Raw genomic sequence first — 12,495 nt, forward strand, 5'->3', positions numbered from 1 at the left:
AAAAAGGTTACTGTAGCACAGTAGTAGCCTTGTGGGTACAACTGTGCATGCAGAGCATACAAGTCGGTAAAGCGTGAAAGTGATAATATTCACTTACGACTTTGTCTATTAGGTTGCTCCCAACGTTGCCGTCCACCCAGCTGCCCAGGCCACCGCCCACCTGGGCGCCGTTGGCAGTAATCCGCCCAGGGGGGCCGCCCAGGCCATCGTCCACCCAGCCGTGCTCCCGTTCGTGCTTTTTGGTCATATCTGTGGATGGATCATTTGAATGAAATCAGACTCCAACGGTCAAATTTTTGGCCGTTGGAGATTAATATATTTTTTTTTTTATTTTTTTTTTCTTTTTTAAACTCTATATATACACACATATTTCATATACATTTCATACACACACATCTCATTCACATACATTTCTTACTCAACATCAAAACTATCTCAAATTATCAATCATTTTATAAATTAAAATGAATTCAAATAACTCAAATTCCGATCCCGATATAAATTTGGTATTAACGGTCTTGAATATCACAAATAATCGAGCGCTTGAAGATATCGCAAGACTTGATCATTTAGATGAGTTAAACGATGATGAAGAAGTTGAACCCGTACCAAGGACACCTAGAAGATATTTATATAGAGATCGTGAAGGCCGCACAAAAGCATTATGGAATGATTATTTTTCCGACAATTGTACGTTTCCAGACGATTATTTTCTTAGACGTTATCGAATGCGCAAACCTTTGTTTCTTCGTATATGTCAAGGTATAATGAATTTTTCCCAAACTCCGATTCCTGAGTATTTTACTTATTTTCATCAAAGACGTGATGCTTGTGGGCTACTTGGTTTTAATATTGTTCAAAAAGTAACATCAGCCATATGTCAACTAGCGTATGCTGCGACGGCCGATATTTTTGACAAGTATTTGCATATGGGTGAACAAACCTCATATAGTTGTTTAAACAAATTTTGCAAATGTATTTTTCACTTGTACGCAACAGAATATCTGAGAAAATCAACTGCACAAGATGTGCAACGTTTGACCACTAAACATGCTCAAATTCATGGATTTCCGGGGATGTTAGGAAGCATCGATTGTATGCATTGGAGATGGAGAAATTGTCCAGCACGTTGGAAGGGTCATTATACACGAGGTGACCATGGTTACCCGTCAATTATGCTTGAAGCGGTAGCGTCTTAAGATGGATGGTTTTGGCACGCTTTCTTTGGTACTGCGGGATCAAATAATGATATCAATGTACTTAATCAATCTGATTTGTTTAACGACTTATTAGCCGGCGAGGCTCCACTGTGCAAGTTTACGGTGAATGGGTGTACGTTTGATAAGGGTTATTATTTGGCGGATGAAATTTACCCGGAATGGTCCACACTAGTTAAGTCGTTCAGAAACCGATTGATCTAAAACAATCAAAGTTCAAGAGGTATCATGAATCGGCAAGAAAAGATATTGAACGAGCATTTGGAATACTACAAGGTCGATGGACGATTATTCAACATCCGGCAAGACCATATTATATCCGAAAAATTAGAAGGATTATGTTAACATGTGTGATATTAAACAATATGATAACCGAGGACAACGGCCGTGCATTTTGTGGACTTGAAGAGAATTATCGTCCGATTCGACGTGCACGAGGAACATTCCAAGAAAGGGTTGACGCGCATATCCGGGCGGACGCGGAATTAAGAGATGTGGGCATTCATCGACTACTACGAGATATGCTTGTAGAAAACGTTTATAATCTTCCACTTAATTATCGAATTTGACATGATCCAACAAGAAATCCAAACAATCAAGATGAGGAGGGACCTTCACATGTTAACGATGACGAAGACGAAGACGAAGACGAATAATTATTAAGTGTTTATGTAATTTTATTTTAAATTCTATGTTTTAATTTTAATTATTTGTAATTTTTTTTTTTATTTATCAATGAAACTTTAGTTTTATGTTATTAAATATTTATTATTTATAATATATATAACTAAATTAATATTATTTTTGAAATAAATAAAAAAATTTAAAAAAGGAAGGAAGGAGTGTCATGGTTGGGAGTGTTTAGTCCTGAGAATGAAGTAAGAAGAAAGTGCTGATGTGACGCTGAGGACTAAGATGGAGAAGTGTCTCCATTGGGAGCACTCTTAGTATATAGTATAGTATAATATAATATAATGTGTAGAATGCGTGAATAAAATTATCATTCCATTACACCATATAATGATTATGTGATTTCGATTGTATACCCTCGTTATGACTTATGAAACCAAAGAAAGAGTGAGGTTTTCCAAGTTCCGGTTATCACGAGGTTGAAAATGTTTACCTAACCGGATTATTTTTTGTCCTTTTTCAAAATCTTCCTGACAATCTTAATTTGAAACCTCTCGTAGGTCAAGTGTATAAATAATAGTCAAGTAAACTTTTCTCTACATCACTAATGGCTAGTAAAATAAAATGAAAATAATATAAAATTCCATTTTACTACTGTTTTATCTTTTAGGGGAGTTTTAATTTTGAAAGAAATGAAATGAAAGGAAGAGAATTTTAAAAAGATTGGTGTTCCTTTAGTTTTGATAGGAAGGAAAGGGAAAGAAGTGGATGGATGATTTCAATGTAATTTTTCATTAGACATTTCCTTTCAAATTGGAAGGATTCAAGTTCCCTTCCTTTCATTTCCCTTCATCTCATTTCATTTCTTTTATGAAAAAACTCTAGAACAGACCCTTAGAGCTGGTTAGATGTGAATCAACCAATTATCTACTATAGTTTGTTAGACAGAGATCAGCTACAAACAGAATAGCACTCTCACTCAGATGCCTCATCCCTATATCAGGTCTCTATGTAGTGCTTCAACAAGTTCGTAAATGTTACACCAACTAGAATATCACAACATATCACATGAATATATTTTTTTGAACAGCTGAGAACATATCACATGAATATCAAAGTACCTTCTAATCTAATCTAACTTTATTTAACAAACTATGTTTCTTTGAGACCCCGTAGGTATCAAGTATGTAATTCAAACTCATGATAGAGCAGCAGACGTTTTCGATCGAGAACCTTCTAATGTAACAGGCTGTGGGCTAAGCCTTTCCCTCAGCATCCTCTTCTTCGCTAATTCCTTTAAACAAGGCGTGAAAAACTCACGAGAGCTTCTTCAGCACTAATCCACAATCGTGGGTTCACTGTCAAGCACTTATCTACAAGATCGATAAGTGATGTTGGTACAAAATCTGGCCTTCTTGTATTTTTTTTTTACACCATTCTTCTAGTTTTATAGACGTCAAGGATTGTATGTCCAACAGTTCCTGTAACAATAATGCGTGTTACTTTATGTTACATAGGAACAGCTGTGAACAGTGGCTGTTTGATCAAATCAAAACAGGTTTGAATTAAGACGTCTACTTTTAGTAGAGATCATAAAGGGTCAATTTTGATCTAAAAACAATGTGACAATTTTTTTTAACAATTTTAAGTCTTTATATAATTTAAGTTAGGAGGCTATACAGGTAGCAACCTGCTTGACCTATTTCCCTTCTAAGTTCTAGCTAAGTTTTTTTCCCCTAATCTTCTTAAAAGAAAGCACAACTCCAGATAGACAGAATATTAAGAATTTGGGTCAAAATTGCCACCTCACAAAGGTGTTACATTTCTGTTTTGATTCCCGGGTCTTAAAGAGGACACCCAGATACAGGATTAATCAATGCTACTTTGATCATACCTGTGGAAACGATGATTCTAACACACCTACAACTAAATATACAAGACCGTTTTAACACATACAATCAGCAGCAGTCCTTTGTGTTGAGACCTTTTGTCCATCGGTATAACTGATCTCGCCGGCCCGTATAATAATGGGACAAACAAACAAGATATGAGATACATAAATAATTACACACAAAAGTTGCCACCAGCAGCATCAAGCTCGGCACACACTACCACACCTGAGTGTTCCAAACAAGGAAAAGAAACCCTACCCACTTCTCATTTCAGATATTTTGAAGCCCCGGCCAGAAATTTAGAATGAAAAAATATTGTGACCCATTTGTTTGTGGATGACATGAGAGAAATAGTCATTGTAGTTAAGGTACTCCCAGAACCGTGGGAGACTGAACTCAACATTCTTAGGAGAGTTGTGATAGCATGCATACAGTTGTCTCACGTTTTCGTCAAACGTTTCTTTAATTGTCAGAACCTGCAGCCACCAGCAAAAATAAAACAAGGGCATCAATTCAACTTTTTTGCTTTTATCATTTAAGTTACTACGTAATTATTTAATATGAAACAAAAGTAATTGAATCGACACTCTAAAATTTACCTGAGTGGTGTTAAGCTGACCTCCATCTTGTCCAGCAGAACTCATGTTTGGTACGACAACAGATCTGAAGTCCAATGCGCATTGGAAAATGCTTTGAATGATGTCAGCTATTTGTTTCATGTCATTCGATAAGAAACATCTATAAAGAAGATGCAGATAAAATATCTATAAGTGATTGCTTTTACATAAACAACATTGAAAGTTTACAACTGAAACTCAAGAAATTAGTGTGAATATTTGTGTCCCCATAAGCGTGTAATGAAGACATAAATGCATAAGACAAAAAAGAGAGAAGACCTTACATGCATTGTGAATCATTAAGATAATCCATATGCACAACATCAAGATCTGTCAAATCTTTAACCTATAGGGGTACAGAAAACACAGCATGGCAAGTTAGATAAAGAAAAGAATAACCAAAACTCTGCACTCGGCAGACTCTAAAATAACACAACTATGTTATGATTATAGATACATTCTACCCAGCTATTACCATGTTATTCTAAAATAACACAACTATAGTTGTGTTATTCTACCCAACTATTACTGAAAAAGTGAAAATGCATCCTGTTAATATGATGTGAACATTAACTTGTTATGTGTGTGATAAAGTTTGCTTCAAACCTTATGCTTGAGAGACTGAAGAAATCTGCACCAGGATATATGTGATAACTGAGACTGAACATATTGCTGCAACGTTGATACAAAATGATAAATCTGGTGCCTGAAACATATAGATTTGATAAAAAAAAAAATGGCATCCATCACCAAAGAGTACAACGCATTATACTAAGAAGAAAGAGCAACCCCATGATAGAGAGGGAAATCTTTATTGTACAAAGCCCATAAAAATGTAATTTTCATGAAAGTTGGCTTTATAAGAAGGAAAAAAAAAAAAAAAAAAGTGGAATAATATGGCAGCTGCAAAATGAAGTTTCAAACATACCTCAATTTCACCATGATATTGAAATGGTGGAACTCTGATTTACGTAAACCAAAACAACGATTCTGGTTTGTGAAATGGATGAATTCCTGTACATCCACAAAACACATTAGCTTACATTATAAAAATTTGACTAAAAGCTCAAAAGTTTTAAATGGCAACTACGGTGAAATTTACTCAAAAGACGGAAAATGTAATGAACAACAACAAAGTAGATAAAGCAAGTCACTAAGCATACCTTAAATGAGCACCAAACTTCAGTTAAAGATGATAATGCAAGCTTGACTTGTAGTAAAAAACTGAAGATTTGAGTATATATCTTCAACGCACCAGGAGTCAATACAATGCTTACTGGCCAATCTACTCTATAACCCAGTCCTAAAGCATTAAACGACTGTATACCTGCCAGTACACCACATGCCTTCATCACTTGATATAATTAAAAATGTGATATTTTACAAATAACTTTTATTATTTGTATAAAATATACCATTTGCAAAACCAGGAAGAGCTGAAGAGCCTGTTTCTTTCATATACACGAACACTCTATCCTTATAACGGTCTCTTTCACATGAAGACCTCTGAACTGAGAATTCTAGAAGCCCCTGAATTTCAGATATGCTTTTATCCGCCTCTGTTGCATACCATTTCTTAAAGAGAAAACAGAATTTAGTATAGGATCATCGAACAAAACATAAGATGAGTAACAGACTAACAGGTATTAACATAGTACATGATGTCGGAGTGACATGATAAATAAGTCCGCCCAGTCTGCCGATTCCATCATGTGGTAACGTCGCAAAGCCAATAAATGTTCTTGTAAAGAGAAACCTTCCTCAAGTAGCTTTATTGTCAATTTACTGACATATGTATATCTATTCATGTTAAGTAGACACATGAACCCCTACTGTTGTGTGTCAATTTCAGAAAGGCCAAATATAAGCCTAATTTAAGATGAGACAATACCAAATTGCTTAGGTAACTGGTTTATTGATGAAATTATTCATACACAAAAACATAAAAAAAACCCAACATAATAGAAAAGGCTGTGATAAAAAAAATATTAATAGGTTGATTGAAAAAAAAAAAAAAAAGATACTGCAGTTGAATTTCCTCCAACAGGCACTTCTCAAGAACAAAATCCAATGGTATCTCAATATCAGCAGCCACACTGGTTTTATGGTTACCGGGGCGAGTATCATTTTTGTTGTAGGTACGATCAAGAAGACTTTCCCAACAACCACCACCAGATACGTTTGATAAAAATGCTTGTTCTCGATGATAAGTTTCCGTATCGAGACGTACATTAGTACGCAATGAATTCTTCTCTACAGTAGACACATCACCACATTGCTCTTTCTTATCGGAGTTTCTCTTGGTAACAACATTATTAGCTGAAACCGAGAACTGGTCAACTCGGTCATAATTTCCTAACCTATCCACACATTCAGTAAATGGATCTCTAACAGACTTAAAGTCAAAAGAAGGAAAAGAGACTTTAGTCCATTTTTCTCGAAGCTTGCTTGTTCCTAGTATTTGGTTAGAACATTCAACCTCCCATGAGTTCATGTTTCTCAAACTCAAATTAGCAGTCTCGTTGTCTATCTCATTGTCGTTGGATATTTGATCCAACGGATAAAATTTAGTTTGTTCTAGAACTCGTGAGCTTAGATTATATTCGTGTTTGTAGATCGAAGCATTTGACCATGTATCATCTATATTCCCTATGCCATTACAAGTAGAGTTTTTTGCAGTGGGATTAAATGGCCATCCACCATTAAGTTTGCCATTAGTAACTGGAATTTCATCATGAGAAGACTTTTTTAGCATGATGTTGACAGGGGTATCTGAACTAATTTCTAAAGCGGACAAATACTTGTTCTCCAGATCTTTTGAATCATGAACCAAATCAACTATTTTCTCAGATGCAGATGCATTTTCTTCGTCAGAATTGTTAATAGATGAACAATCAGATGATGAATCCCATGGATCATCCATATAAGATAATTCATCAGTCATGCTACATTCATCACCTTCTTCAAGAGGCCTGATGGTCATAAAGTTTAAGAGGATTAATGCTTCAGAGAACTTATTAGTAACTCAAAAAAGAAAAAAAATAAATAAATAAATAAAATAAGAAGTGTGGTATGCATGTGCCGTATGCGTAACTAGTTCTATGAGATTTGTCAGAGTTGATGTCATTAGGTGTACTATTTCAGTACAACCTACATTATTTACAAAAAAAAGGAGCCTTGTCAGGGTATGTCTAACGATTAAATCTTAATCGTTACTAATAACCATATATATTTATGAATATATGTAGTCAAGGGAATCTTCACATATTTCTCTGTATATAATATTTTCTAGGCATTCAAATTTTATTAAGTGAGTATACCTTATTATACAGATACAGATCATCTATTAATAAGGATTATAAAATATTTTTCATACACCGATAAGAAAAAAACAGGCCTTATAGTCACCAAATTCCAATTTTAATATATTACTCTGTCTAAAAGGAGTTGATAGCCTATGATTTTACTGTTACTTATCATGAATGGACATCGTGCTATTTTATAAACACGAGTGCAATGTTGATTATTATATACATACATAAACACATAGATCTTACAAATTTTGATCCACATTATTCACTGAAGGTGAGACTGATGTACCAATATCTGCAGATGTGGGTAATGTAGAGTACGCAATTACCTGTGAGCCATAACCTCCACGTAAGCATTACATTATTACATTAAGAGATAAACCATACACACAAATAAATAAATGTTCTTATACAAGCGAAGAAAACTAGCATTAAATCCTACTTGGCTACTTGTAAATGGTCAATGATTGCTTACCACTTACGAAATAAACATTAAAAAAAGGTCAAAACAGATTGAATCAATTGGTGAAGGAAGCTCACCTGGTGATATTTGAATTCTAAGTTTGGCAAATGACTTTCAAGTTTTTCCATCATGATTTTGTAGTAATCACTCCTTTCAAGTACCACCATTTCAATTCCTTCCTTACTGAAACTCATATTTGAATGTGACAAACGACAACTTGCCATTTTACTCCAGTAAGGAAGAAAATCCTCATATGTACGGTTCCAACTGCCAACACCGTCAGAAAATTCTAGCAATTTTATTAATACTTGAAGCTGTTGACCCGCTCTAAAAAGGGGAATTAAAAAGTCCTTCAGAAAACAAGGAACGATAGCTCCGTCTTGTTCCTGGAATACAAATTAGGAATTGCATAAAATAAGCATCACAACCCTTAGTAGAAGATTAAAGACAATATAATATACAGTATCATTTATTTACCCTGATGGTAGCTGATGGAAAGTCAATTAGGAATCCAGTGTTAGAAATGGAACAAGGTTGTTCAATCTTAGCCTCGGCCACTATAAACTCATTAAAAGGATCAGTAATTTTGGCTTTGAAAATCCATGATCTTATAAACCCGAAATACGGTTCACATGAGCGAATGAAGAGAGTTTTGAGAAGAGCACAATGAGCTGGATCAGCAACCTGATATGTTCATAACAATGTTTTAAAAAGAAGACATATATGTCATGCAGTGTAACATTTCATCACTAATCATAATTCCAAGATCCTGGAACTCAAATAGGAAAGGATCATGAGAATAAGAAATGAAGCCTAGTCTAAAAGGGATGATGCTAACAGGGAATAGAATGAAGATGAACATAACAAAACATATATATATCAAGTGGAATTATACATAACAGAAAATAATAATCGTAAGAAAATGTGGACCTTCAGCTCTGTATACAGGTAGGTGAGAAGGTTTCCACCTCTAGGGAAGTCACCAAATTTTGTTCGAGTATCTAAATCTTCAAGGGGTGAAAGTGTAAAACAACAAGCTACATTATGCACATTGCAGATGCTTCCAATAACCTCAATCTGATTCCTCAGTTGTTTTGTATGAAGGTAAACCTCCAAAAGTGTAATTTCAGAGTGCCCAACAGTTGAAAAACAACCACCAATCCCCAAAGTAGAAGCAGCAGATGGCATATTTTTATCATTATTTGATAACCGTCTGAAACAAACAGATGAAGATATAGTATCCAATGCAGCAATGTAACCATCCAAGATATCTTTAATAGCAACCGCAAAAGCCTGGTTAACCAAACTGTATGGAGGGTAAGTTGTTGCTTTTACTTGTGACTCAGCTTGCATATTGCTGCTGCTGCTTCTTGAAGTGGCATCATCGCAATTTAAGTTTGTGAAATGATCAACAAATTTAAGAAGCAGGAAAACTTCAGTTCCCATGCAACCTAAAGATGTAAGTATGTTGTCGAGAGCAAGTGTACTTAGAGAGTTGTTCCACATGCTAGGAATTCGGTGAAACGTTCTGTCTGTTGGATCAGAACGGAATATTGTGCATAGTTTCTCAATGCTTATTAAAGATGACTCTAAACCTTGCAGAGCATTCATCGCCAACCTAACTAAGCTAGCCTCCTGAACAATTCGCAATCATCATCAGTTTATATCTGTTTGCTTGCTATCAGAGACATTTGATATAAACAAATTCTACGCAATGTAAGATGAAATTCATCATCAAAATTTAATTCAAAGCACAACAACATAAAGTGTATGAAAAACTTTGTCGAACCAAACTAAAGAATCTAGGTTGAGTATATGTAACATACGGAGTAAGTATTAACCTAAATTGGCCAAACAGTTGAATATCACACAAATTACCATAATAAACCAAATCATCAAAAAGTAATTATGAGTCAAAAAAGTATGAAAAAATAATCACTAAAATTACAAAAAAATTCAAGAGTTGTTTACAGTTGTTAAAGCAACATAGATATAGATAGATAAGTAGTAGTAGTAAAATACAAAATAAACTTACAGAAACAGATGATGATGTGTGATTGAATCGTGTAGAATTAGTAGAAGACGTTGAAGTGGGACCACTTTCAGTAGGTATTGATTCCCAAGGTCTAGGTGTAAGCCATGATGGATCTTCTACTTTTAATTTGTTGTTTAATAGCGATTTGAAGTCTGTATCCACAGCCATGGATCAAATGGGTGTATGCTACAGACGGTGGTTGAGTCTTGTTGTCGATTGAAGATGTTCGTTTGGATGGGGGGGTGTTTTGAACCTAGGGTTACGGTGCTCTCTTCAATTTGGGGATGTTTCGATCTGCAATGTCGTCTGCAAGCGAGGGAGGATGTTTCGGTTTTTTTTTCTTTTTCCGATTAAATTAAATGGCTCCTGTTCTCAATAAGTTCGCTGGCTGGGTCTTGTGTAGAGATGGCAATGGATAACCGATCCAGTAGATATCCATCCGATCCACTCGACTATTCATGGATATGGACCATCTAAATGGATATAGATATGGATATGGACGAAAAAATTTCATGCACGGATGAACCCGCTTCCACCCGAAATAACTAAATATATAAATTTATCACTCAAATTAGTATCATTTATGTAGTGATATTTCATTAATTATATTCATATTCATCTTTCGTTATATTTTCTCCAAAAATATAACTTTATTCTTATATTTTGTTTTATTTAATTTAAATGTATTTATCGTACTTTGGTGGTTTAAATATGATTTCATGTAATTAAAAGTAAGCAACTTACATGTCGATATCTTTACACATTTAATAGAGGCTATTTATTGAATATTTGTTATATAGATTAGTAAAAATGTGACTTTCGGTCGCATAAACTATTAAAAAATATTACTTTTAATCGTTTATAATGAACCACCGCTTATAATTGTTAAAAATAAGATAAATTTAAATGGATATGGATAATTATCCATTAACCCGCTTCACCCGGCGGATATGGATATGGATGGATGAAAACTAAAAAAAATAAATGGATATGGATATGGATACGGTCTCACCCGATCCATATCCGATCCATTGCCATGCCTAGTCTTGTGTTCTTTGTGAGCCCAGTTTCGTATGGGCCTCTAAGCCTTTCAACTGTGGGCTTATGGTGTTTTTTTAGGTTGATCGCCTCTTATGTTTCTTTTCGGCTCAATCGCCTCTTTCAATAATGTATTATGTTGAATGTTGATTGATATTCTTCATCGGAAGATGAAGGCTTAATTAATATATTTCTTTTTTCGCAAAAAAAAAAAGTATTATTTTTGTTACATATTTTGTGAAAATTTACCTCAGTTATGAATTTCTCAATTTTATGAATTATTATTAAATAATTGAACATTTGAATTTATAAATTAAGTTGAGATCCAAATGACCAATGAGAGTGCGAAATGTGACGCGAAAATCACATGTGATTGGAAAAAAAATTAAATTTTTTTTTCGAACAAATTTTTTTTTTTATTTTTTTCAAATTTTTTTTTTATAATCACATGTGATTTACCTGCACAATCAAATGTGATTGAATTGTACAATTACATTTGATTGGATTTGACATGCATAATCACATGTGATTGGGTTTACAATCACATGTAATTGGGTTTACAATCACATGTGATTGACATGCAAAATCACATGTGATTGTAAAAAAAAAATTCGAAAAAAAAAATTTATTTTGGTAATTGTACATGAAGTATATGATTACCATATTACCATATTACATATGAAGTATATAATTAGATGTTGCATGATTTAATGTTAGATAAATTATTCTTGCATTTAACAGAATTATTTTGCCATTGAATAGCATCATAAAGAAGCGGCTAAATGGAGAAACAAACCATTTCCTCACTATAATGAACTGTGTACTGTTTTTGGAAAAGATCGTGCTCGCGGGAGTGGAAGTAGATCATTTGGTGACATCGATGAGGAGACGAATATAGGAGTGCAAGAATCCGATGAAGATGTTCAAGTCGAAGAAAATACAAATACTCCAACTAATGAAAATGTTCAAGTTGAAGGAAATACAAATACTCCAACTAATGAAAATGTTCAAGTCGAAGGAAATACTATTATTCAAGCTAAAAATGTTTCAAGTGTTCGTAACATGAAAAGAAAAAGAAAAGATCAAACTGGTCCTTTGGTTGATGGATTGCATGAAGTAGTTAATGTACTTGGTAACACTATAAGCGAAGCGGCTAGCACAATTAGTCGAGACATTGACTTTCAAGTGGATTTAAAAATGAAAAGGGCCAAAATCACTACTGATATTTCAAAATGTCATCACTTACTCAAGAAGAAAAGTACCATGTAATGGAAAAGATTATAAGTGATTCC

The 12,495-nt window shown here is 34.3% G+C and overlaps 2 protein-coding genes across 3 annotated transcripts; one reads left to right on the forward strand and one right to left on the reverse strand.

Moving 5' to 3' along the window:
- The first annotated feature begins 464 nt into the window (after positions 1–464).
- On the forward strand, positions 465–1,199 carry LOC139848872 (uncharacterized). Its single transcript, XM_071838558.1, has one exon. The coding sequence runs from the start codon at positions 465–467 to the stop codon at positions 1,197–1,199; it is 735 nt and encodes a 244-aa protein (XP_071694659.1).
- A 2,123-nt stretch (positions 1,200–3,322) lies between these two features.
- LOC139846912 (uncharacterized) lies at positions 3,323–10,467 on the reverse strand. Of its 2 annotated transcripts, XM_071836487.1 has the most exons (14): positions 10,166–10,467; positions 9,061–9,765; positions 8,608–8,814; positions 8,208–8,516; positions 7,914–7,996; positions 6,381–7,328; positions 6,015–6,156; positions 5,772–5,931; positions 5,520–5,683; positions 5,285–5,370; positions 4,963–5,062; positions 4,641–4,702; positions 4,339–4,477; positions 3,323–4,215 (listed from the first exon to the last, which is right to left on the reverse strand). In XM_071836487.1, the coding sequence occupies exons 1-14, from the start codon at positions 10,331–10,333 to the stop codon at positions 4,039–4,041; spliced, it is 3,450 nt and encodes a 1,149-aa protein (XP_071692588.1). In that variant the 5' UTR covers positions 10,334–10,467; the 3' UTR covers positions 3,323–4,038. The 2 variants fall into 2 exon arrangements, with proteins under 2 accessions (XP_071692588.1, XP_071692589.1); XM_071836488.1 differs by lacking the exon at positions 3,323–4,215 and having other exon boundaries at positions 4,963–5,028.
- Positions 10,468–12,495: the final 2,028 nt, after the last annotated feature.

The sequence above is a fragment of the Rutidosis leptorrhynchoides genome, chromosome 5, assembly GCF_046630445.1.
Source record: "Rutidosis leptorrhynchoides isolate AG116_Rl617_1_P2 chromosome 5, CSIRO_AGI_Rlap_v1, whole genome shotgun sequence".
Classification (NCBI taxonomy): Eukaryota; Viridiplantae; Streptophyta; class Magnoliopsida; order Asterales; family Asteraceae; genus Rutidosis; species Rutidosis leptorrhynchoides.